Source organism: Trichomycterus rosablanca, chromosome 13 (assembly GCF_030014385.1).
Source record: "Trichomycterus rosablanca isolate fTriRos1 chromosome 13, fTriRos1.hap1, whole genome shotgun sequence".
Lineage (NCBI taxonomy): Eukaryota > Metazoa > Chordata > Actinopteri > Siluriformes > Trichomycteridae > Trichomycterus > Trichomycterus rosablanca.
The window spans coordinates 9559046-9585982 of NC_086000.1; the positions used below are offsets into that span (position 1 = coordinate 9559046).

Consider the following 26937-nt stretch of genomic DNA (forward strand, 5'->3'; position numbering starts at 1 on the left):
AAGTGAAAGGTGGAGGAGTTCAAGGTGTCTAACATCCACCAGCTCCGTGATGTCATCATGGAGGAGTGGAAGAGGATTCCAGTAGCAACCTGTGCAGCTCTGGTGAATTCCATGCCCAGGAGGGTTAAGGCAGTGCTGGATAATAATGGTGGTAACACAAAATATTGACACTTTGGGCACAATTTGGACATGTTCACTGTGGGGTGTACTCACTTATGTTGCCAGCCATTTAGACATTAATGGCTGTGTGTTGAGTTATTTTCAGAAGACAGTAAATCTACACTGCTATACAAGTTGTACACTGACTACTCTAAGTTATATCCAAGTTTCATGTCTATAGTGTTGTCCCATGAAAAGATATAATGAAATATTTGCAGAAATGTGAGGGGTGTACTCACTTTTGTGATACACTGTATATGCACAATGCCTAGGAAAGTGTCACTACATTTACCAGGTCAGGATTCAATACCAGGTTAATGCATTAGTCAGTCCTAGTGCTAATTAATGAGCATACATATAATAATAGGGCAGCATGGTGGCTCACAGCAAGAACGTTTGATTCCCAGGTGGAGCAATCTGGGTCGTTTCTGTGTGGAGTTTGCATGTTCTCCTGTGTCTGTATGGGTTTCCTCTGGGAGCTCCGGTTTCCTCCCACAGTCCAAAAACATGCAAGTGAGGTGAACTGGAGATACAAAATCGTCCGTGACTGTGTTTGACATTAAAGACTTGAGCTGATTAATAATGTAACCAAAGTGTGTAAAATTCTAATAAATAAATAAACATATATTAATATTTCATGTTTACCTATGGCTCTACGCAGGCCTCTGAAGTTCCTTTTCACCAAACTTGTCCAAGCATGCCATTATGGAGAACCAGAACAGGAAGGGACCTTTTTCAAACTGTTTCCACAACAGCTGGAAGCCTGTTGTTTGTTTTTTGCAATTTCTTTTTGTACACCTGTTGGCAGTGTATGTATGTAGGCTAGGCACCTTAACATAATTATTAAAGCGGTGTCCACATACCTTTAGACTATTTATCTTGTCATTCTTCCACAGTTTATTTACGGGTGATTTTTCAATTGGGGGAACTTTTACGTCCCTAGGTTATACATTTCTGTTAAAAATACTTTATTACAAAACAAATATTTTAGGTATTAAAAAGATCATTCATTGCATCACAAAAAAAAATTACATACCAAAATAATTATGATTTCCATTTTTTATGATGATTTAAACATCAATATTTTGCTACTTTGGTCTTGTCCCCAACCCAGACTTTAAAACTTCTCTGCTCTAATAAAATGCTAAAAAGTGATCAATTCATTATAAAAATCACAATATGAGTTTTATAATAACTTAAAAAGAAACAAAATGTAATTTTGTTTTTCATATTTGTACAACCTATGCATATTTTTGAGCAATATATTACTGTCCCCAGCATTATCGTCATAACCGCAACAGTGTATGGTTTCTGTAGGGAATCAATTGAAGGTAACACTTGTTTATGTTGTAACCATGGAAACAAAGACTCGCAAGGAAGCACATGCCAGCCATGAGAGAAGATGAACATTTTAATGTCTGGAAATGTGAGTAATTTAATCATGTATTCCTCCTGATCATAGAGTATATTTATTCAGCGTCATTACCATTTACATCAATATGGCAGTACTTTACCACAAACAAAGAAATGTACACATTATTTATTTGTATTTAAAGTGCATCTTGTACTATCTGTTGACTAGCTTTAGCAAATCCATGGCCTAGCTAGTTTTTTTCTTAAAAAAAAGTAAAAATTGTCATTACCGCAACATGTCATTACCAACACATAATGACATTTTGCTATGCCACTTCGCAAATAAATATAAATATTAAAATTCTATATAAGCTCAATTGTAGCCATCATTAAGTCTTTGCTCTAAAGCATGTAAGCATTATCTTGACATAATTAAAACTAAATTATTACTAATTTTATTTTTCAAAATTTACGATGGTAAAAAGAGCCCGCAATTGAAGAATCGCCCTAACACTGATTAGTGTTAATTTGCTCTAAAACTCTTATATTAAACAATAAAGGTAACGAATGAATGAATGCACGGTCAGGGGTGCAGCTGCCAGCTCGTCTGATTGCTGCTGCAGATGTTTGAGAATCATTTTTGGCATCATATTTGTCCACATGTACAAAAAAGCAGCATGAATGTGTTCATTCTTTTCCACCTGTGTTTGTGAACTAAACACATACCAAAAGGGAATATTTATGATTTTGGCACAGTTGACCTGCAGGTGTGTTGTGGGCACAGCATGAATGTTGATAGTTGCTGAGCACTGTGGCCGTGGTTGAGGCCTGAACATAATTGGTGACGCACGCACGAAGTTTCATATTTTCCAAACACAGACCATTAAGCCATGACTCATTTTCACATGTCTGTGTCTTAAACAAACTGACCCAAATATGAACTTGTTAGAAATGTAAAAGAGAATTATAGAATTGCACTTATTGCATTTTGTCTATAGAGTTTGGAGTGAATTTGTTTATTAGCTCAGGCACCTGAGACAAGCTGATTATTCATCTGGACTATTTGTCAAATTAAAAAATATATATTTAAATTTGGTTTTTAAATACATCTCTAGGACGCGCTGGGATGCATCATCAGTGATGTTCTTGGGGTCATCGGGGGTTTCGGGTCTTTCAACATCAGACCCCCTCACTCAGGTGACCCATCCGGGGTTGATCAAGACCCGGATTGCATCCCAGCAGCACCAATCCACGGGCTCGCCCTCTTTAGCCAAAGCCATCGTGTGGCTTCCTCTGCGGCTTCCGTTATGGAACGTATGGCTCCCCTCTTAGCTGCTCCAACCACTCCTAGCCCTGCCAGAGCTTTGCAGGTTGAACGCCCAGCAAAACCCTGGCAGCCTACCTCAATAGGTTAGCAGTGAGCCCACCAGCCCCTGCTCCTGCACTCCTCCACCAGGTCTTGGTGTTTCGCCTGGGGACCTTTAGTTGTTTTCCCAGGTCCACTCTCAGCTGCCAATCTGGGGCTGTGGACAGCAGGCCTGACTTGGTAAAACTACATACTAAATAGCATCACTTTTACTAGTGGTCTCCGACCTTTGCCCCCCACTGATATAATATTACATCACTTGGTTCTGGGAGTGGCATTTAGTTTAAAAGGCGTTGAGTTTCAAGGAATTTTTCCAATAAGGATAATAAATAAACAAATAGCTTCAGGAGTTTACTGGTATTAGGTATTACTGTATTATTATATGAATGTATGACAAATTAGAAAAAAATATTGCAGCAACATTTTATAAATTACAATAATTTTTATTGACCCAGGAGAGCTGTGACTAACACACGCCCCCTCCGACACGTGTGCAGCAGCCGACTGCATCTTTTCACCTGCACAAAGCGAGTTCATATGGGGCTCAGTCTTGCGCATGGCGAGTCACACCCTGACCCCATTATCCCCCATCTCTGTGCAGGCACCATCGCTCAGCCAGCAGAGATTGTAATTGCATGAATTATGAGGAATCCTCTAAGGCAGGGGTGTCAAACTCATTTTCACCGAGGGCCACATCAGCATTATTGTGGCCCTCAAAGGGCCGATTGTAACATATCCTGCTGTGATTGCAGTCTGCTGTTTTTTTTTAGAGGCTGAATTCTGCATTTATATTGTCCTCCTTTACCACAGACACGGCCTCATAACACAAGAGACGCACCGGTTTCTCTTCCTGAAGCACAAACTTGTATTCACTTTTATTACATTTCCTTTTTCTGCTTAATTTTCTTAATTATCTTCTTGTACATTTTGGGATTATTTGTAAATATTTCTTAACATCATCTACTGGCGGGATGTGTCACTTTGCAGGTCACAAAATCAGCCTGCATTTTGAGAGATGCAGTTTATGTAGGATTTTAGTGTATTTTAAGACAAGTGTTTTGCCCTCACTAATAGTTTATCCCCCTTTCCCAGCTAGACAGACAGACAGACAGCTCCCTTCAGAACACAGTCGGTTTTATTTGCTTCCCAGCAAATAAATTGTGTGATACAATGTGTGCATCAAAATAAAGTAAAAATACAAACAATAAAAACAATAAAGAACTTAATACAGTAAAAACACACAGCTGTAGTTAAGTGTTACATCTGGTACAATATGAGATTTACCCAAACGTAAAATAGCGCTAACGAGTTAGCATTTTGTGTAAAGATACTAATTGCTATAGTAACGGTAACAATTGTATTTAATTACGGTAAATTTGTAACTAAAACGCTGTGATATACTCACTAAACATTAACAAACAACTGAGAATATAAACGTCACTACTTACAGACAATGCTTGGGTATTATATTGCAATATAATTATTTGTATTTATTATTATTGTTTACATTACTGACTACGCTACCCCGCGTTCTTTTGCCGTAAAAGTCACATGGCTTCTCAGCGAAGGTCAAAGTTAGTTGCCATGACTATGATGTCAACAGTTGCCGCTTAAAGGTGCAGGCATCCCATTAAATCATAACTGCGTCTCTGTAACGACTCGAACCATCACAACAATTGTCGTTTAAGCTCTCGCGGGCCACATAAAATGACGTGGCGGGTCGGATCTGGCCCGTGGGCTGTGAGTTTGACACCCCTGCTCTACGGCATCCAACCTGCCAGACGAGCCAATCATTGTCTATATGGGTGCTCAGCCTGCCAGTAGCATAGCTGAGATTTCGAACTCATGAGTTCAAGTTGTTAGTGTGTTTACCCCACGTCATTGGAGTGCCAAGAATCATTTTTGAAACTGTACAGATTTGACAATTTTGAGAAAAAAACCCAAGGCCTACTTACTGTATATGCCAACATTTAGTAACATAAAACAATGCCTCATTTGATTGTTACATGCCAATTACTATTTTACTATACAGTCCTCAATTAATGGGACCATCTCAACAAGAACTCAGTTTTATCACCATATTCAATTTGTTCAAGGCCTCCTGTACATATACAGCCTTCATCTACAGCCAACTAGCTTTACTTCTATAGACAGAAACATAGCTGTAGTGAATTTCACACTTGGAAAGTTGTTCGAGGAGTGTAAAAGACACTATATAGCTGGATGAATGATGGATGATGATGGTTGTGATAAAACCAGGAGCTGCAGAGTAAGAAACAGAGTGTGAGAACGAACTTTCACGACAAGGTTAGATGAGATACAGTGGGGCCAAAAAGTATTTAGTCAGCCACTGATTGTGCAAGTTCTCCTACTTAGAAAGATGAGAGAGGTCTGTAATTTTCATCATAGGTACACTTCAACTATGAGAGACAAAATGAGAAAAAAAAAATCCAGGAAATCACATTGTAGGATTTTTAAAGAATTTATTTGTAAATTATGGTGGGAAATAAGTATTTGGTCACGCACAAACAAGCAAGATTTCTGGCTCTCACAGACCTGTAACTTCTTCTTTAAGCTCTTCTGTCCTCCACTCGTTACCTGTATTAATGGCACCTGTTTGACCTCGTTATCTGTATAAAAGACACCTGTCCACAGCCTCAAACAGTCAGACTCCAAACTCAACCATGGCCAAGACCAAAGAGCTGTCGAAGGACACCAGGAAGAAAATTGTAGACCTGCACCAGGCTGGGAAGATTGAATCTACAATAGGCAAGCAGGTTGGTGTGAATAAATCAACTGTGGGAGCAATTGTAAGAAAATGGAAGACATACAAGACCATTGATAATCTCCCTCGATCTGGGGCCCCACGCAAGATCTCATCCCGTGGGGTCAAAATGATCATGAGAACATTGAGCAAAAATCCCAGAACTACACGGAGGGACCTGATGAATGACCTGCAGAGAGCTGGGACCAAAGTAACAAAGGCTACCATCAGTAACACACTACGCCGAGAGGGACTCAAATCATGCAGTGCCAGGCGTGTCCCCCTGCTTAAGCCAGTACATGTCCAGGCCCGTCTGAAGTTTGCCAGAGAGCATATGGATGATCCAGAAGAGGATTGGGAGAATATCATGTGGTCAGATGAAACCAAAATGGAACTTTTTGGTAAAAACTCAACTCATCGTGTTTGGAGGAAGAAGAAGAACCCAAGAACACCATACCTACTGTGAAGCATGGGGGTGGAAACATCATGCTTTGGGGCTGTTTTTCTGCAAAAGGGGACAGGACGACTGATCCGTGTTAAGGGAAGAATGAACGGGGCCATGTATCGTGAGATTTTAAGCCAAAACCTCCTTCCATCAGTGAGAGCATTGAAGATGGAACGTGGCTGGGTCTTCCAGCATGACAATGATCCCAAACACACCGCTCGGGCAACGAAGGAGTGGCTCCGTAAAAAGCATTTCAAGGTCCTGGAGTGGCCTAGCCAGTCTCCAGACCTCAACTCCATAGAAAATTTGTGGAGGGAGTTGAAAGTCCGTGTTGCCCAGCGACAGCCCCAAAACATCACTGCTCTAGAGGAGATCTGCATGGAGGAATGGGCCAAAATACCAGCTACAGTGTGTGCAAACCTGGTGAAGACTTACAGGAAACGTTTGACCTCTGTCATTGCCAACAAAGGTTATGTTACAAAGTATTGAGTTGAACTTTTGTTATTGACCAAATACTTATTTTCCACCATAATTTACAAATAAATTCTTTAAAAATCCTACAATGTGATTTCCTGGATTTTTTTTTCTCATTTTGTCTCTCATAGTTGAAGTGTACCTATGATGAAAATTACAGACCTCTCTTATCTTTCTAAGTAGGAGAACTTGCACAATCAGTGGCTGACTAAATACTTTTTGGCCCCACTGTAGACTCATTGTGGAATTTTCATCATACTGAGCGTACTGGAGTTGTAGTGGTTTAGTGCAGGAGTGTGCACTATAAAACAGGACCACAGTGGCCTTGATCATTTTTAAATTGAAGAAGCTTGGCACAACAGCATCCAGAAAGTGCTTCTCAGCAGCCTGAGGAGACTAGTAAGAATTGTGCAATGGGGCTTTGGGGAGAGTATCTGAATGTTCTTAAGGTGGCCCAACCTAAGCCCAGACTTAAACTCTATTGAACATCTGTGGAGAGACTTGAAGATGGCAGTAACGCTTGCTATCTAATCTTACAGATCTTAAGAGGATATGGGATAAACTGCCCAAATCCAGTTTGTTTCGGAAACTCCAAAAAAGTGTCCTTAAGGGCCAAATTGTTTGTGATAGCTAGACGACTGGGTCAGAGCATCTCCAAAACTGCAGCTCTTGTGGGGTGTTCCCAATCTGCAGTGGTCAGTATCTATCAAAAGTGGTCCAATGAAGGAACAGTGGTAAACCGGCGACAGGATCATGGGCGTGGGGAGCGAAGGCTGGGCCGTGTGGTCCGATCCAACAGACGAGCTACTGTAGCTCAGATTGCTGAAGAAGTTAATGCTGGTTCTGATAGAAAGGTGTCAGAATACACAGTGCAGCACAGTTGCAGGGCTGTTTTGGCAGCAAAAGGGGGACCAACACAATATTACGAAGGTGGTCATAATGTTATGCCTAATCACCCATAACATTAAAACCACCTTCTTGTTTCTAAACTCACTAACCATTTTATTAGCTCCACTTACCATATAGAAGCACTTTGTAGTTCTACAATTACTGATTGTAGTCCATCTGTTTCTCTACATACTTTTTTAACCTCCTTTTACTCTGACCCCCACAGGACCACTACAAAGCAGGTATTATTTAGGTGGTTGATCATTCTCAGCACTGCAGTGACACTGAGTGTGTTGTGCTGGTATGAGTGGATAAGACACAGCAGCGCTGCTGGAGTTTTTAAACACCTCACTGTCACTGCTGGACTGAGAATAGTCCACCAACCAAAAATATCCAGCCAACAGCACCCTGTGACCCAGATGAAGGTCTAGAAGATGACCAACTAAAACAGCAGCAATAGATGAGCGATCGTCTCTGACTAGGTAGGAGTGTCTAATAGAGTGGACAGTGAGTGGACACGGTATTTTAAAACTCCAGCAGCGCTGATGTGTCTGATCCACTCATACCAGCACATCACACTAACACACCACCACCATGTCAGTGTCAGTGCAGTGCTTAGAATGATCCACCACCTAAATAATACCTGCTCTGTGGTGGTCCTGTGGGGGTCCTGACCATTGAAGAACAGGGTGAAAGGGGGCTAACAAAGCATGCAGAGAAACAGATGGACTACAGTCAGTAATTGTAGAACTACAAAGTGCTTCTATATGGTAAGTGGAGCCGATAAAATGGACAGTGAGTGTAGAAACAAGGAGGTGGTTTTAATGTTATGGCTGATCAGTGTTCACATTAAGAGGTCTCTCATACATCCTTATGGGAAAAAATACCTTGAAACTTAACAGCTTTTAAACTCAACCAAGTGTCTCTCTCTCTCTCTCTCTCTGCCCTTTTTTACAGCCCCATGATGGTAATCACACAGAAGATCACCAGTCTGGCTTTTGAGATTCATGACGGTGAGTGATTTTCAGGTTTCTTTATTTTCTTGCCGGGCCGCTCGGGTCTAGTCACCATTTCTCATTTCTACTCCTGTTTGAAATTCACATCTGGAGAAGTCTATCAGCCCTCAGTGATGTGATTCTGTCCTTTTTGTTCTGGTGAGAATAGATTCGATGATGCAGTAAATAACAGCGGTGTGCTACGTTGAATGGAAATGGAGAGGAAAGGATTGTGACTTGGGGAGTAATGTCGATGCAGCGGTGCATGAAATGCCATTTAAAATGTGTAATAACGGTTCTGTGCATTAAACAGAAGGTGGTACTGTACCCTGATACACGTCCTGCTGTCTCAGACCTCCACTGTTTGTTTGAGGCCTCCATCTGTATGTTTGCATACTGTCACAGCTCGGATCAGCTACATCATTAGATCAGACATGTTAAAGCCATTCACATGCTAACACCAAGCAAACAGTGGAATGCTGAGTCAGCACCGTGTCTATAATGGTATGGTGGGTTCTGACTGCGGACAGCACCTTTCGCTTCACCTATTACTGGGTGCTGAGAGGAAATGTATCTGGATGGTCAAAAAAGATCTGCCAGAAATTAGAACAGATCCAGATACCCCTTCGCTTCCTTCGACCCTCACTGGCTATGGAAGACGACACAGTGCAGTCAAACTAGCCCTGTCTGAATCCTGAGCTTGAAATTTGGAGGCTATGCTTTAAATAAATTACTTTATATAACCTTTTTTGTACCTAAACTAGTCGAACCTGATTCAACGGGAGAAAATGCAAAAAAAAAAAAAAAAGTGAAACAGGAGAAAAATCCAGCTAAACGTAGAACAGTGGCGGCAGAACAGTGAACAATCTGAGGTATGCTGATGACACAGCTATACTGGCCAAAAGCAAAGAAGACCTCCGAGATCTGATAGTCAAAGTGAAAAGATGCAGCATGGAAATGGGCCTGACACTGAATATGAAGAAGACAAAAATATTGGCCACAAACAGCATGGATGAATTTGAGATAGATGGGGAAACCATTGAAATAGTCAGTGATTTCACCCTGCTCGGATCAATCGTAAACTACAAGGCCTCGAATACAGAAGAAATCAGATGAAGAATCGCTATAGGCAAGACAGCAAGATATGGACAAAGTATGGAAATGCAAAGACATCAGACTTAGAACCAAGGTATGACTAGTAAACTGTCTGGTACTCCCAACTATGATGTATGGATGTGAAAGCTGGACAATCAAGAAGGATTCTCCGAGTGCCATAGACAGCCAGGAGAACGAACCAATCGATACTGGATGAAATCAAACCCGAAATGTGATTACGAGCAAAAGTAGCAAAGACACGACTATCGTACTTTGGACATATTGCTGGACACCAATCACTGAAGAAAGATATCATGCGCTGCAAAGTTAGTGGAAGACCTGCAACATCACAGAGACAATGAACACTACAATATCAACGTTAATCAAAATGGCTGAAGACAGAAGGATGTACAGAGCTACTATCCACTGTGTCGCCATGGATCATCAATGATCACGAAGGCCAGGAGAGAGAGAGATTCCTGTTAGACACCCAGCCAGGTAGATAGCACAGCTGACATCTCAGCGCTGGTGGGCTCATGCGTTACACCTCCCACTGTATGTATACAGTGGGGAAAATAAGATCCCCTGCTGATTTTGTAAGTTTACCCTCTTACAAAGACTTGAACAGTCTAGAAATACAAGATCACAGTCAATCGCCCTCGCTCTGGAGCTCCATGCAAGATCTCACCTGTTGGGGTAAGAATGATAGGTGAGATCAGTCCAGAATTACACGGGAGGAGCTTGTCAATGATCTCAAGGGAGCTGGGAGCACAGTCACCAAGAAAACCATTAGTAACACACTTCGCCGTAATGGATTGAGATCCTGCAGTGCCCGCAAAGTCTCTTTGCTCAAGAAGGCTCATGTACAGGTTCGTCTGAAGTTTGCCAATGAACACCTGAATGATTCAGAGAAAGCTTGGGAGAATGTGATATGGTCAGATGAGACCAGAAATGAGCTGTTTAGCATCAACTCCACTCGCCGTGTTTGGAGGCAGAGAAATGCCCAGTGGGGATGGTGTTCTTGGGGTCATATCCAGCATTTCTCTGCTCCCAGCTCCCTTGAGATCATTGACAAGCTCCTCCCGTGTAATTCTGGACTGACCTCACCTTTCTCAGAATCATTCTTACCCCACCAGGTGAGATCTTGCATGGAGCTCCAGAGTGAGGGTGATTGACTGTGATCTTGTATTTCTTCCATTTTCGAATGATCGCACCAACAGTGGTCTCTTTCTCACCAAGCTTCTTGCTGATGGTCTTGTAGCCCATTCCAGCCTTGTGCAGGTCTACAATCTTGTCCCTGACGTCCTTTGATAGCTCTTTGGTCTTGCCCATGGTGGTCGAGTGATTTGAATGGAAGAAACTGATTCTGTGACAGGAGTCTTTTATACAGGGACAGGACTAATTTGTGTGCCTCATGGGCACATAACCGGTCTGTGGGGGTTAGAATTCTTGCTGGTTGGTAGGGGATCAAATACTTATTTCCCTTAATTAAATACAAATTAATTTATAACCTTTATTTAATGTTTTTTTTTCTGGATTTTTTGTTGATACTCTGTCTCTCTCTGTTAAAATAAACCTTCCATAAAATTATAGACTGTTCAAGTCTTTGTAAGGGGGTAAACTTACAAAATCAGCAGGGGATCAAATACTTATTTTCCCCACTGTATTTTTGTGAGTGTGATGCTCTGTACAGATCACAACATTTTTTCCACACCAAACTTTCAAACTATGTCTTGATCACTGATGTCAGTAAGTAACGCGTTACTCTAATCTGACCAAATTTTTTCAGTAACAAGTAATCTAACGAGTTACTACTTCCAATCCAGTAATCAGATGAAAGTTATATATCCAAGTTACTGTGCGTTACTATTTTTGTCATTTTCCTTAGTAAAAAGATATATTTTTGCTTTCTTCTTGCGTCTCGGGGAGTGAGCGTCTGTCACGTTTTCAGCATGAGGACAACTCACGTGTAATTCCACGCAGCGACACAAACGTAAACAATGGAGGGAGGAGAGAGATGCGCGTTTTCTAGCTGGAAATACAGGCACTATTTTGAGTTTGTGTCAGCTAAAGATTTTTTTCAGGAAATAGTTTTTCAGTTCAACTTTAAATGTCAGGAGATACATTGTTACTGTTAAAAATGCACATCCAATAAAGTGAGTATTGGCAAAACTGGTTGTCATTTTTATGTTGAGGCGGCGGGGGGTGTTGTCGGCAGCTGCTGAATGTAACTAATAAGGTAACTTGTAATCTAACTTAGTTACTTTTAAAATTAAGTAATCAATAAAGTAACTAAGTTACTTTTTAAAGGAGTAATCAGTATCAGAAATCAGATTACTTTTTCAAGGTAACTATGCCATCACTGGTCTTGATGAACCTCACTTTTTTGCACCGGGGCACAGTCAAGCTAGAACAGGAAATGGCCTTTCTCAAACTGTTTTGTATGTGTGTCTTTGCAGGTCTAGCGAAAAAGGAGGAGCACCTCAAGCCCAGTCAAAAGTATCTCGCTGTCAGGTATGTGGGAAAGGTATGTTTTTACTGGGACGGGATTGTGTACTCATACACTAACATGTTTGATTGTGTGTGTGAGTGAGGGAGTGTGTAGTTGAACATGTGAGCTACGAGTGAACATAAAACATTGTAATATATTGATATAATTTAAATCAGCCTTTCTTAACCAGGGTGCTGCCTGTCTTTGTCAGGGTTGCTAACTTTGTTGACTTTATAAAAAAAATCAGTAGGTATTTATCGTAGAAGTGCAGAGTATTAACGGCCTCAGACATCGTCAACATTTCTTACTTGCCCCTTTCTCAATGCTTTTTTCCCTCTGTAATGCAATGTGATAGCTGGGGTCACCATGTGACTGTGTAAAGGCTTCTATAAATATCTAAAACTACGTGATGCATAACAATTGTTTTGTGAAGTGCATCAACTAGCATGTAAATCTTCAGAATCAGATAACGGAATCTGAGTCGACAGCTTTATCATACATTGGTTGTGTGCATGGTTTAAGGCTGTACCTAAGACACGCCCCCTCTGAAACGTGTGCAGTGACCAACCACTTCTTTTCACCTGCACAAAGTGGTCTCACACAGGGATCAGTATCGTGTATGGAGGGTCACGCACTGCTCTACATTATTCACCATCTCTGTGCAGGCACCTTAGACTAGCCAGCAGAGGCTGCAATTGCAGCAGCAATGAGGAAATCCCTTCGTCCCACCCTTTCTCAGACATAGCCAATCATGTCTGCACCATGTCGAGTGCCTATGTTATTTATATTTTGATGGGAATCTATAAGCTAGTAGGCTAATGCTTAAGAATCAACAACTGAGGATGGGCCAAAGGTTAAAAGGAATTGTCAAAATTTGCATAAGGAGCATGGGTGCACATGTTATTACCCACCTGCCTCCGGAGTTTGATTCAGAACCCGGCGACTCAGGCTTCCTTCCATGTATAGGGTACTTGATGCTTGTTGCCAGGCAACAGCACGTTCCTGCTGTGCTTTGAAATGAGGGAAAGCGAGGTGGAACTAGCAGGGCAGATTTAATAGAGCACCACTAAGGATAATGTACACAGCTTGGGTCTGGTAACAAGAGAAGAGTCATAGCTACGGTGCACGATCCAAACATTGCTCAGATTGGAATGACTGAGTCAATTTGTCTTCCTCTCCCTTTGGCTCCCTCTGACTCCCTAGATTTGTGCACAGAGAGTTACGCATTGACCCCCGCGTTCCTCCACCTCTGTACAGGCGCCTGGGGATACTAACCAGGGTCCTTACACAGCGTCGAAGACCCCGCCCCCTTTCAAGTCTGAACTTTTCCCATCCAGCAGATTTTAGTGGCCAGTTTTGTCTGCGGCAGGCGCGGCCAATTGTTTCCAGTAGGAGGCGCCCAGCCGACCGGTAGCAGAGCTATGTTTCTGTGGAATCATTAGGCGCAATGTAGAAACACCGTGGACAGGATGGCTGATAGCTCCGCTGAGTATTCAAACCCTGGATCACAGCTGTAGTTGGCCAGCGTCATTTATGGCTGCTCCACTCGAGTGCCCAGCATTGGGTTATTATCGTTAACGAAAACGAACGAAATAACGAAAACTGAACTTGAAAAAACATTTTCGTTAACTGAAATAAATAAAAACGGTCATTAAAAGAAAAAACGATAACTGGAACTGTATTAGGCGTTTACAAAACTAAACTAACTAAAACGTACTGAAATTATATATAAAAATACCCTTCGTTTTCATGTTTGTCAATTTATTTATCATCCACTCGAGCAGTTTTACGTCAGCTGCCGGCACCATGTGGTACCTCACGCTCCCTGACGGCACTGTGTCATTTTCTATATCTTCACTACACACTTGCTCCCTATGCCCCTATAGTACACTTAACATTCTTAGGGCCAGACAATATATTTGTAATTCACATTACGTGACAGGTGGGACGTTAATAAACAACATTCTTTTTCTTAGAATAGCCCTTTTTTTTAAGGAAAAATAGTTCTTGTGTGAATTACAAGGGCAGGAAAAACTACGGAAGATACAAAAGATGCACCGGGGCCCATGGCAGGGGGGCCCTCCACGACATGAACTCAACCACTCACCTAGCTGCCCCCCCACATTGGCTGCACTCGCCAGGTCGTCATTATTATATTACATTACAATATTTTCGTCAAGTAAAATTAGAAGAACTAAAACTGTGCATTAAAAATAGCAGAGGCAGGAATTTTAACTTGAAGTCTAACTTCATACAGCTGTCAGCATCTGCGATTTGTTGAGGGGGCCCAACATTTTTTATCGCGTGACAGCTCTAATTATTATGTTCATGTGTGTCCTTAGTCTATTGACTATTTTCAGCAGCAGTATTACACACATTTTGCACTTAAGGCGGCTATCTTGTGGACTGTTACAGTTTTTGTGGACAGTTGGTTGTTCCACAGTAATTGAATACATTTTTTAAATGGTATCTTTTGTTGAGTTTTTATTACACAATACTTACTCTGACCTTTTTGAATCCTGCACCTGAAAAATAACCCACAGTACAACTAATACTAGAACTAATGAAAACTAAACTAAAACTAAGCATTAAAAAAATAATAAAAAATAATAAAAACTGAATTAGAGAAAAAAAAGTCACAACGAAATAAAACTAAACTATAATAAAAAATTAAAAGAAAATCCAAAACTATTATAACCTTGGTGCCCAGTGTATACACCCTATACAGTTTTTAGAATGTGTCTGTAGGAATTTGAGACCATTCAAACCCCTTCTCCAAAAATTGTGAAACAATTGCCAAACACTAATATTAAAGAAGGCCTAGCTTATTATCGGTGTTGTAATTCATCCCAATAGTTTTGTGCCCCAGTACACAATGCCCGTTCTATAAAGACATGCCTTACAGGTTCGGTGTGATTTAACTCTAGCAGCTGGCACAATGTCAGAATCATGTGATTTTATTTTATATAATGGATATATAATATATAATGGATAATAATGTATATAATTTTACACATTAGCACTCAGTAATTGGAAGATGTTTTGGCTATATATTGTAGCAACTGAGCAGGTTTTTTAAGAGCAAACAATAGGGTGTTTGCTTTATTTAGAGCTTCATTGTGCCTTAACAAAGAAGTGTGTGGTCTGAGATGGATTTTAATATCATCTGACTCCACGCAAGCCTAAACATTAACTAATGCAATCCGGTACTGGAAGGAAAAGACGTTTACAGGCTCCGTTGAGAAATATAATGTAGTTTTATGTAGTCAGTGTTTGTTGACGTGTGTTTTTGGTGCGTATTTTATTGCCATCTCTCTTGTGTGTGTGTGTGTGTGTGTGCTGCAGGAAGATGCCTAGTCTGTTGGAGTATTTGAGTTATAACTGCAATTTCCTGGGCATCCTGGCAGGTCCCACATGCTCCTACAATAACTACATAGCCTTTATTGAAGGGACTGGTTACCAGCAGAAACATGTAGAGACCAACGGCAAGGAGAATGGCAAATGCAAGCAGACTGACCCTTCACCTAAGGTAGGACAGCATCTCAGCCCTCTGTCTCCCCCTGCTGGACTTAGCTAATGATTGAATGTAACGTGTTAGACATGAATCATATGAACAGTAAAAATGGTAAAGTTCGAAAAAGCTTCAGCCGTTTCAACCCAACAATAATGTACCTACTGGCATGCATGGTGTTGGTAGTAGTATTGTATGTTTTAGAGCTATTTTGTCACCGGTGGAACTGTTTCATTGGCAAGAGTGAATAAAAAAGTAAAGGAACATTATCTTAAAATTGAATCAGGACCCAAATTAGTTTCAGCAAGACAAAACACCCACCAAAACACACATCAAAAAAGACGTGTCAATGTTTGTTTGTTTGTTTATTAGGATTTTAACATCACGTTTTTACACTCCGGTTACATTCATGACAGGAACGGTAGTTACTCATCAGTTCACAAGGTTATATCGAACACAGTCATGGACAATTTAGTATCTCAAATTCACCTCACTTGCATGTCTTTGGACTGTGGGAGGAAACCGGAGCACCCGGAGGAAAACCCACGCGGACATGGGGAGAACATGCAAACTCCACACAGAAAGGACCCGGACCGCCCCACCTGGGGATCGCTACTAAAAAGTGTGTGCCAGAAGTAAACAAATGTGACTGAACTATAAAATGACATACAAACAAATATTAGTTTGGCCTTTTTGTTTACTTACAAGATGTAATTAGTGAAAATATTTTGGACAATGGACAATAATTTAGTCACAGACAAATTTTAATAAACATTGTGAAGTTCTTGATGTTTAGTATAAAGTCTGACAGTAGTTGCTCATCTCCCAGAGAGACGTCTTTGTGAAGCTGGGCACCTGCGCTCTTTGTCTGGTGGTCTACTTGACCTTCTACCGCATTTGTCCAGTTGAGCGAGTCATCGGGGACCCCTCCATCACCTCACAGCCCTTCTATGTGCACATCATCATGCTCTACCTGTCTATGCTGTCTTTACGACCCAAATACTACTTTGTGTGGACGCTGGGTAAGTAAGACTTACTTTTTTTGATTACTTTCTGAAACACACTGGCTCACTGACTTGCATTGCATGTTTTGTCGGTTGTACTTTTTGCTTTAATACTGCCCTCTTGTGGCCGAAGAAACACGTTTACAAAAATATAGTTCAGAATGACACGTGTCCTACACTGCCTGGCCAAAAAAAAAGGTCAGCACCTGGATTTAACTAAGCAAATAGGTAAGAAACTTCCATTGGATAATTACTGCATGGGTGATTATGTTTCAGCTGGCAACAAGTTATTTATCCCTAACTGATGCAGTGAGTAGCTTCTCATTTGTTAAACAACCATGTGGAAAGACACATCCTGTGGTCGTGGAAAAGATGTTCATCTGTTTCAGAAGGGTGAAATTATTGGCATGCATCAAGCAGAGAAAACATCTAAGGAGATTCCTGAAACTACTAAAATCGAGTTAAGAACTGTCCAACACATTATTAAAAAGTGGAAGGACAGTGAGGAAACATGATCTTCGAGGAAGGAATGTGGTCGGAAAAAAATCTTGAATGATCGTAATCGGCGATCACTTAAACGTTTGGTGAAATCAAATGGTAGAAAAACTCCAGTAGAACTCAGGGAAATGTTTAATAGTAAAAGTAAGAGCATTTCCACACACACAATGCGAAGGGAACTCAAGGGATTGAGACTAAACAGCTGTGTAGCCTTAAGAAAACCACTTGTCAGTGAGGCTAACCGACAAAAACGGCTTCAATTTGCTAGTGGGCATAAAGATTGGACTCTGGAGCAATGGAAGGTGGTCATGTGGTCTGATGAGTCCAGATTTACCCTGTTCCAGAGTGACGGGCGCATCAGGGTAAGAAGAGAGGCGGCTGAAGTGATGCACCCATCATGCCTAGTGCCTACCGTACAAGCCTGTGGGGGCAGTGCTATGATCTGGGGTTGCAGCAGTCGGTCAGGTCAAGGTTCAGCAACGTTATGTGCCCAAAAAAATGAGGTCAGCTGACTACCTGAATATACTGAACCACCAGGTTATTCCATCAATGGATTTTTTCTTCCCTGATGGCACGGGCATATTCCAAGACGACAGTGCCAGGATTCATCGGGGCTCAAATTGTAAAAGAGAGGTTCAGGGAGCATGAGACATCATTTTCACACATGGATTGGCCACCACAGAGTCCAGACCTGAACCCCATTGAGAATCTTTGGGATGTGCTGGAGAAGACTTTGCGCAGTGGTTCAAATCTCCCATCATCAGTACAAGATCTTGGGGAAAAATTAATGCAACTCTGGACAGAAATGAATGTTGTGACATTGCAGAAGCTTGTGGAAACGATGCCACAGAGAATGCGTGCCGTAATCAAAGCTAAAGGCGGTCCAAAAAATGTTTTGGCCAGGCAGTGTATTTTCTATTGTACAGTAGATTGCCATGTGATTCTTACTGTACTGAAGTGCTTCTGCTAAATGTGGTTCCCCTTTGTGGCCAAGAGACTGTGCAGATCATTACGTTTGCTGCATAATGCTGAAAAATGCTTGTTTTTTTCCTATGGTAGATATCTAAAAGCTGTAACTGCCAACAGCTTTACAATAAAGTACCAACTTTATTCATTAGTGATCTTTTAATATTATTGCCTTTTTTGTTAGTGCTTTAATAATACTAATTGTTGATACTTTTTAAGGCTAAGGTAAAAGTGGATAAATGCTCCTGGAGGATATTTAATAACAAAAACAACACTGGCTGAATATTTCATATATTTTAGCTCTCTGTTGCTCTTAGCAGAAGAAAACCTTAACTGTGACCTCATCACAAATGCAAATGTAGATAAACCATATGCATTTTGAAAACAGCATTTAATGTAAGATTACAATGAATCGTGTTTACTTTGAGGTTGTGTGGCAGACAGTGGCACAGGAAACATTGCATGGTTAAGGGAATGGATTTCTCTAACTATTAGGACATTTTGTTAAGCAAATGTGACACAGTACATTAAGAAGCTAAATGTGAGTCTGGTCTGGATTTTACAGCAAACAAGGATCCAAAATATACCTCAAAATCCACTATAAACCACACAATAAGTCAAACATGAGGAGCACCCACCTAAGATGCTCTCAAAACTGCTTATATTATTATTAGGCAGGTACCGATTCAGCAGCTCCATATATAATGTTCTGACATTAACTTATGATTGATATAGAAATGATCTGAAAATTTGTATCTCATGTCTGCTGGCAGCAATCTTGGTTGCCCACCAACCTTTCAGTGGTTTGTGACTCGTCCCTCCTCAGAACACTGTCAGTGGGCATTCTTAATAATCGCCTGTAACCCACCCCCATTCTGACGTAGCCAATATTGTCTGCATGTAGACGCCCGACCGGCCGATAGGACCATTGGATATTCGAACCCTGGATCCATGCAGTACTGGGCTAGCGTTATGTACAGCTGCACCACATGAATGCCATAATGAGGAATTTGTTTTTTAATCATTTGCTCTTTTTATTTGCTTCCAGCCGACGCCATTAACAACGCAGCTGGCTTCGGCTTTAACGGTTACAACAAAGACGGCACTCCGAGATGGGACTTAATATCAAACCTGAGAATACTGGACATAGAGGTGACGTTTCTCTCCTGTCTTTCGTGTTGCGTACTCTCTCCGAGCATACGTTCACTCCCTGTGCTCTTTCTTTGAACCTGCAGTTGGCGACCAGCTTCAAGTCATTTCTAGACAACTGGAACATTCAGACAGCACTCTGGTTAAAAAGGTAAAGAACTCAAACGAACTGTCGTCGCTCTTTTTTTTTCTGTTGTTTGCCTGTTTTTGAACATCTGTACCCTGTGTGTTGTTTGTAGAGTGTGCTACGAGCGATGTCCGTACCACCCTACAGCAGCTACTTTCCTGCTCTCTGCCGTGTGGCACGGAGTATACCCAGGCTACTACCTCACCTTTGTCACAGGCATCACCGTGACCCTAGCAGCCCGGGCAGTAAGTCCTGACTGGTGCATGTCGGTCATCATCTGTAGTATTTTCTGGGTGTTTAAATAGGTGGTCAATAGGCAATATATGGGCAAAAGTATAGGGACACCACTAGTAATTCATGTGTTTCAGCTACAACAGTTGCTAACAGATATAAAGGAAATTATATGCTTCCAACTTTGCAGCAACGTTTTAGGGAAGGCCCTTACCTGTTCCATGTACATTTACATTTTTGGCATTTAGCAGACGCTTTTATCCAAAGCGACGTACAGTACAGTTACAGTATACAGTCTGAGCACTTGAGGGTTAAGGACCTTGCTCAAGGGCCCAACAGCAGCAACCTGGCAGTGGTGGGGCTTGAACCAGCATCCTTCTGATTACTAGTCCAGTACCTTAACCACTAGGCTACGGCTTGTTCCAACTGCTTGCATTGTAGCAGTCACAATCACTTTGTATTACAGGATCTTCTGTAGCCATATATGTAATTACATACAGGCACAGTAACATTACACTGTATGGCTGAAAGTATCTGGACACCTGACCATAAACTTTAAGAACATTTCAAAAACAAACGGCATTATCGGCCAGTCGGTCATCTATATGCAGACATGACTTGCTACGTCTGGGAGGGGAAGCATATCCGAGGCCCTGTGATGGATTGGCAATTTTAGGGACCGCATGTTTTAGCCATGTGGATCCAACCTGTACATGGAACAGTGGTCTCTTAGTCAAGGTCTAAAGGTAATGGTCAGAAAAACCGGATCTGTCTAATAGGAGAAGCTGCTGAACCACGAGATGGGCAGTGGTAGCCTAGTGGTTAAGGTGCTGGGCTAGTAACCAGAAGACTGCCAGTTCAAGCCCCACCACTGCCAGGTTGACACTGTTGGGCCCTTGAGCAAGGCCCTTAACCCTCAATTGCTTAGACTGTATACTGTAAGTCGCTTCAGATAAAAGCGTCTGCTAAATGCTGCAAATTTAAACGTAAATGTGGCTATGCAAACGAAACAATCCCTGCCATCATGCTGTCCTATATTATTTATTATTGTTATTTGTAATATACGTTTTTACACTGACGATTGGGGGGGGGGGGGACGTTCTATGCTATTCAAACTTCCTTTAGCTCCAGTTCCCCACTGTAGACAAAGAGCTAGTCAAATAAATATAGTAAAACGTTTGAATAAAAACACATTTTTGTTAAGCTGGGGGAGGGTAGTCACAATCAGCAAATTTTGGCTCGAAACAGAATCAGCAAAACGCAGATTTAAAAAAAATATCGGTCAGTTATTTTATAATGCAGATAATGAAATAGTGTCAGTGTGAGTACAGCACAATTAGGTTCGCATCTGAATCCAGAACAGTCCATGTTGTAGCTGATGTGCTGTTGTCCCTTTCCAGTTGCACAAGGATACTCATAAAATAAAAGCAGAAGTAGTTCGCTATAGGTGAGGCTGTAAGTTTATTGTCCACCAGACTCTAAGAGCAAATACTCAGCGGTAACTGTAAACAATAGCAGTGGTATCCCTCTTTATTTTTTGACACCACTGTCATAAAATCTATCACAGTTGGCTTTTAATTATGGCACTTGTATGTATTGTCTCACTCCAGTGGTGATTCTGTTCAACCAATCACGGTTTTTACAGTTTCTGTTTCCACCCATACAGTACACTTTGGTACACTTTGTCCCTTGGGTGGAGGTGATAACTAATTTACTATGGGTACTTAGGTATAGCATGAGTCAGTTTCAAATGGAAACAACTAGAGATGTAACGATACATTCTACCCACGATACGATGCGATTCACGATACTGGCCCTGGGTTCACGATACGATACGAAGACAAATGATGACAAAGTTTCTTTCTTCTGTTTCTCTTTAAAAAATTAATTAAAATACTGTATTTATGATTATCTTTTATTTATCTATATAATTAATGCCCTTTTAGTTCTACATACTATGCAAAACAATTTTGAATTAAGCCCAATTTGGCTGAAAAACCCTGAATTTGGCAACCAGGCGTATAGCGCCAGTGACGTCATCAAGGCAAGGTGTACAGCGCCAGCGCCCTCTGCTGTTTAAAGTGAATATGGATTCATTTTACATGTCAAATCGATTTGAATCGTGGACTTTTTGAATCGGTTATTAACTGTATTGTGGTGAATCGTTACATCCCTAGAAGCAACCGCTAAATGTGGAATCACAGATGTAAAAAGTACCATATTTTAGGCTAGAGTTTTTTAAACAATTTTTCTAGCGAACCACATTTTGTCCGTGATTTATTTATTTGTTATTATCTATTTTTCCCCCCAATTCTTCTCCCCTATTCTACTCGTGTCCAATTACCCTGATTGCGTCCTCTATACTGGTTCGACCCTTCACCACTGACTGATGACACCTCTCAACTGACTTGCGCCCCCTCCGGTACGCAATCAGTACGGACTGCATTTTTCACCTGCACGAGTCGAGTTCATACACTAATGGACGCTGTGTACGGAGGGTCACACCCCCATCAGCATTATTCCCCAGCCCCGTGCAGGCGGCATCAGTCAGCCAGCAGAGGCCGCAGTTGTACCAGTTATGAGGACCCATGATCCAACTCTCTACCCTCTAACCCTGAACAACAGTCAATCGTTGTTCATGCTGCCGCCCAACCCAGTCAGAAAGGTAGAGTCGAGATTCGATGCGATGCATTCAGAACCCCAACTCTGGTGCGCTAGCGTACTTTACGATTTTTAGCGTGTCCAATTTTTACCCAATTGCGTTATGCTTCCTCTCTACTGGTGCTGACCCCCGCTCCGATTGTGGAGAGTCGAGACTGACACACGTCCCCTCCGACATGCGAGCAGTAGCCGACTGCATCTTTTCACCTGCACGAGTTGAGTTCTTATGCGAATCAGCCTTGTGCACGGAGAGCCACACCCTGATCAGCATCATTCCTCCACTCTGTGCAGATGCCATCAATCAGCCAGCAGAGGTCGTAATTGCACCAGTTATGAGGTCCCTATCCGGCTCCCTAACCCTATATGAACAACAGCCAAACGTTGGTTATGTTGCCGCCCAGCCCAGACGGATGGCAGAGCTGAGGTTCAATAAGATGTATTCGAAAGCCCAGCTCTGGTGTGCTAGCGTATTTTACCGCTGCGCCACCTGAGCGGCTGTCCATGATTTTTTACGCGACCCAGGCAACACAAACAATGCATCTTACTCTCTCTGCTCTACTCAGTACAATCTGGTTCCACTGTAGTTTACAACTTTTAACATAAAGCCTCCACAAAGGTGCGTTTGCGTACAGGTTTATTTAATTATCATTATTTTTTCTGCAACCCATTTTTTGGCCAAGGCCATAGGGTAGGGTGCAGTTGAAAAGGTGTGTAATGCATCAAGACTCACTGTGACATAGCCAGTTGCTTCTTACTTTTCACAGTGCGTTATTTATTTTCATATTACTTAACAGGAGATGTGCTCATTAAGTGCACAATCAAGGCTAATTCAAATCTGCCATCTGCCAATATGACTGATATTAAAATAGGCCGTAATAATTCATGTTCATTACACATCTAGCTACGAAAATCTAAACTATACTAGCATTAACTGTTGTACTTAGTAGTCCTTGTTCATCTCTTTGCAGGTACGACACAACGTAAGGCAGCACTTCCTGGGCTCGTCCACTCACAAGCTCATCTACGATGTGATTACGTGGGCCAGCACGCAGATCGCTATAAGCTACACTGTAGTGCCATTCGTAGTGTTGGCAGTGGGACCTACGCTGAAATTTTATTGGTGAGTATTGTTCAAGGGCAGTGGCGGCTGCTGCCAAATCTCTCAGGGCGGGCAATTGTTGCGATGATGGCCAAGGTGACCCGTTCAATGGGTAAATTAAAGCTTAAATAACTAACATCTTAAATCATCTGTCAGTTTGCCCTCACAAATAACTTTGAACATGGAGAGAGACCAGCTTTACCATTAATCATAAAAGGAAGTAAAGCCTTCACACTAACAATTTCATTCAGTCTTCATCAGATAGCATTTTATTTTAGGTGCAGCAGATCCAATTAGGGTTGCCAACTTTCAGAACTGGAAATAAGGAACACCCTGGGCTGACGGGTTGGCGGAAGGCATAGGGTGGGGGGTGGTATGGCGGGTGTTTACCTGAGCGGGAGCAAGGGGGTAGGTGGTTAGGGTTGCACCTATAAAAAATATACCTTACACCATCATGGGAACATTATCAAAATGTTTTATTTAGGCTGTTTAACATTTATTCTTTTCATTCTTTATAATAATAAATCAGAACCATATTTTACTCAAAACAACATGCATAAAGAACACCATGTAACATTTTTTCTCAATAGTGCAAACAATATTTTTACATAATCCATCTTCACACTGACATGCAGCCCCGGTTCTGGACTGCGTTGCTTAGGGGGCAGTGAGAAAAGTGCCGGCCCTGCTTGTGTTACTTTACTTTCGCGCCTACACACGTCGTTACTAAGACTAAAAGTGAACACTACTTAAAATAATAACCAAACGCTTTCTAATTCCCACAGTAGCAGCATTTTCCTTCTGTTTCATACATATCGCCCGGTCTCAGTCTACTCTGCAGCATTTCTCTCTCATTGATAAAAATACGGAACACCACGTTTAGTTTCCAAATAAGGAACGATTACGTGTGACGCAGGCACGTAAGTGCGTGCCCCCCCGGAAGTCATTCAAAATGTATTGCAGCGCCTGCAGTTAGAAAAAAAGAGCTTTAACATGAGAGTCTTTGAGAGCGACCTGGGGCGATTTTCAGTTAGACTGGAGTCGCCCCAAAAGGGGCGGTACTGTACGGAACACAACTCGACGCTGATTGGACTGCGATATTCAGAGGCAAGACGGACTCCAAAACAGTCAGAGCTAGTTTAACACTGGTTGAATGTGATAGAAAAATTTCTTCCTTTCTTCCGTCGCCCGATCGCCCTAAGGAACGAGCCGCCCCTGTTCAAGGGCATGACAGTTTAAGCGCCGCCTCAGTCTTCTGCTCTCGCCGTGCTGGTAAACGTCCTAAACATGACGAAAAGCATAATAAACTAAGCTTTGAAGCATGATGATTTAGAAGGTCTATTAATCCCTAACAGAGGTGAAAAAAGTGCATGGCTCTTTTTATGCCAGCTTTTAAGACATTTATATGGACTGTGCCAAGATGAAAGAAATCTACGTCAGCTGTTTTTTAAATTGTTAACTTCTAAAGGCTTGGTGATCCAAGGCCAAAACATATCACTACCTAGAGCTTTTACTGCTTAGGGTGGCTGGGGAAGGGGCAGGGGCATCTGGGTTAGGCACTTTGACTGTATTTCATCATCACCAGAGACGTAGCTTGAGGACAGACATTTCGTTGGCCCTGGCCACTGAAAGCACACTTACTAGGGCACCTCCCAATGGCTAGACTGTTCAGCCATTCCCCTTCCCTTAGGGCGCATTTGCATGAGAAGCGGCAAAACCGCTTTTGCGCTGACTGTGCTGCTGTTTCATATGGAGTGTGGCGGTGCTACTTAGCCTATTCACCTGAAGTTTACACTTTTGCCGCGCCTAATTGAACTTTGACCAAGTTGGCTGCTGACCTTTTCAAAGCGCTTTTTTTTCTCCCCTTTTTCCCCCCGATTTAGTACACTCAATTTGTCTTCCGCTGCTGAGGGATACCCGATTGCATCCTCTTCTCGCCCCTGCATTCTGCACAGGCGTCTTTTCCGCCAATCAGAGTTCTTACACAGCGTATGAAGACCAACCCACCCACACATAGTCCGCCCCCTACCGTACTAAAAGAACGACTGAGGAATTCAGTTAGATGATTCTCACAATTTCTCAGCACCCCGAGCTGTAACACAAGTTTAAAAGTGAAACAGGAGGAGAATTCAGCTTAACACAGATACATGTGGATGCTTTCAGAGTGGATTTGATGATTATTCCACACAAATGCAGATTCGTCTCATATTCGCACTTTGATGACGTTTTACTGTACCGCTCAAGCCAAGTGCAGAACAAAGTGGCTGCTTCTCAAGTAAATGCGCCCTTAATCATGAATCCTGGATATCAGCAATAGTAAGCTAGCGTGATTTACAGCTGATGTTAACCAATTCACTATCTGAGCCACAATGAGCTGGAACACTGGGAATAGTTGGCTTCAGGTCAAGAAGCCTGGTTTAACCCTATTCACCAGTTGAAAGGACACCACTATAGTTAGAACCACCCTTGAGAAGATATCATTTGGGTGGTGGATAATTGTACTTGGACCAGCACCACTCACACAAACCAAACACACAAATCAGCATTGCTGTGGTTTTAATCACTGCGTACTTATTTCTTAATCTTCTTCAGGTCGTGGTACTTCTGTCTTCACGTAACCTGCGTCCTGCTGGTCCTAGCTCTCCCCGTGAAGCGCAGATCGTCACGAGAGAAACTGCAGGACAAACCCATCCAGCCGGCGGAGGACGACGGCGAATTCTCCAGCACAGACAGCAACTGCAACCAGAAACAGAAAACGTCCTGAGGATCGCACCCTGCCTCCTCTCACACCTCTCCAGAACTCACATCAACACCTGAGAGCCAGGGTGTCATTCTCTTTCTCTTTCTCTAACTAACCAGAATGGAATGTTACTAAAATATCAAGGGCCATCAGAACACACGAGCGCCAGTGGTGAAGCCTGCGTGCGGGAGAGGCACTGTTTGTCACTTTACAATAGCCAGAAACTCCTTAGTGGGCGTCGACCAGTTCGGGGCTTTAATCTGTCAATGAGATTTGCCAGTAAGAAGAATCGATTTGGTCCAAATGGAGCATTTTGATTACAAATGAATCTGAAGTTGCCTTAGAAACCCTCTATCTTCTATCTAACACTCAGCAGACTGGTGATTGAGGAAAGAACATTTGCCCAACCGAGGCCAGCTTTTGCAGTACCTAGAGGGTGTTTTTTAAACAATTGTCTGTTTAACAGTGCGTCTTTGGTGTGAAGGATTTATTTAACTGGGTTTTTATAAAGGGATAATTTGATGCCAATCTCTCATAAGCCTTAGATTTGTGTCTTTATTAAGTGTTTCGTCTTTACAGTCTTTTCTGTCTACTGGATACATATCTGCTGCTGTCTTGGGGGTGGGCAAACTTTATTTGGAAACAGTGGTCACCTAAAGGGGCATCTTATTTAGTCATATTTCTTTTCCTTTGTTGTAAGGGCTTTCCGTTTGCATTTTACCATCAGTGTCTTCAGGGCTTGGAAAATTTTATTCAACGTTTAGGGTCTCTGCCATGCCAGTACAGTGTGTTATGAATCACCACACATTAATTCGACTGTTTATAAATTGTTTACTTTTACAACAGGTGTTTTTATGATACAAGTCTTACATTGACCATTAACTGACCGTATACACTCATTACAGATTCGTTTTAGATGTT

The 26937-nt window shown here is 41.9% G+C and overlaps 1 protein-coding gene across 1 annotated transcript in view; it reads left to right on the forward strand.

The window, feature by feature from the left end:
* Window positions 1–26554, forward strand: part of mboat2a (membrane bound O-acyltransferase domain containing 2a) — a 110637-nt gene extending 84083 nt beyond the window's left edge. The window contains exons 5-13 of the mRNA XM_063007095.1: window positions 8407–8462; window positions 11999–12053; window positions 15376–15559; window positions 16371–16563; window positions 19058–19161; window positions 19245–19309; window positions 19398–19530; window positions 23146–23297; window positions 25869–26554. Coding sequence (XP_062863165.1) covers window positions 8407–8462; window positions 11999–12053; window positions 15376–15559; window positions 16371–16563; window positions 19058–19161; window positions 19245–19309; window positions 19398–19530; window positions 23146–23297; window positions 25869–26040 — 1114 coding nt within the window. The 3' untranslated portion in view covers window positions 26041–26554. The remainder of the gene's footprint in view (window positions 1–8406; window positions 8463–11998; window positions 12054–15375; window positions 15560–16370; window positions 16564–19057; window positions 19162–19244; window positions 19310–19397; window positions 19531–23145; window positions 23298–25868) is intronic.
* The last annotated feature ends 383 nt before the right edge of the window (window positions 26555–26937 follow it).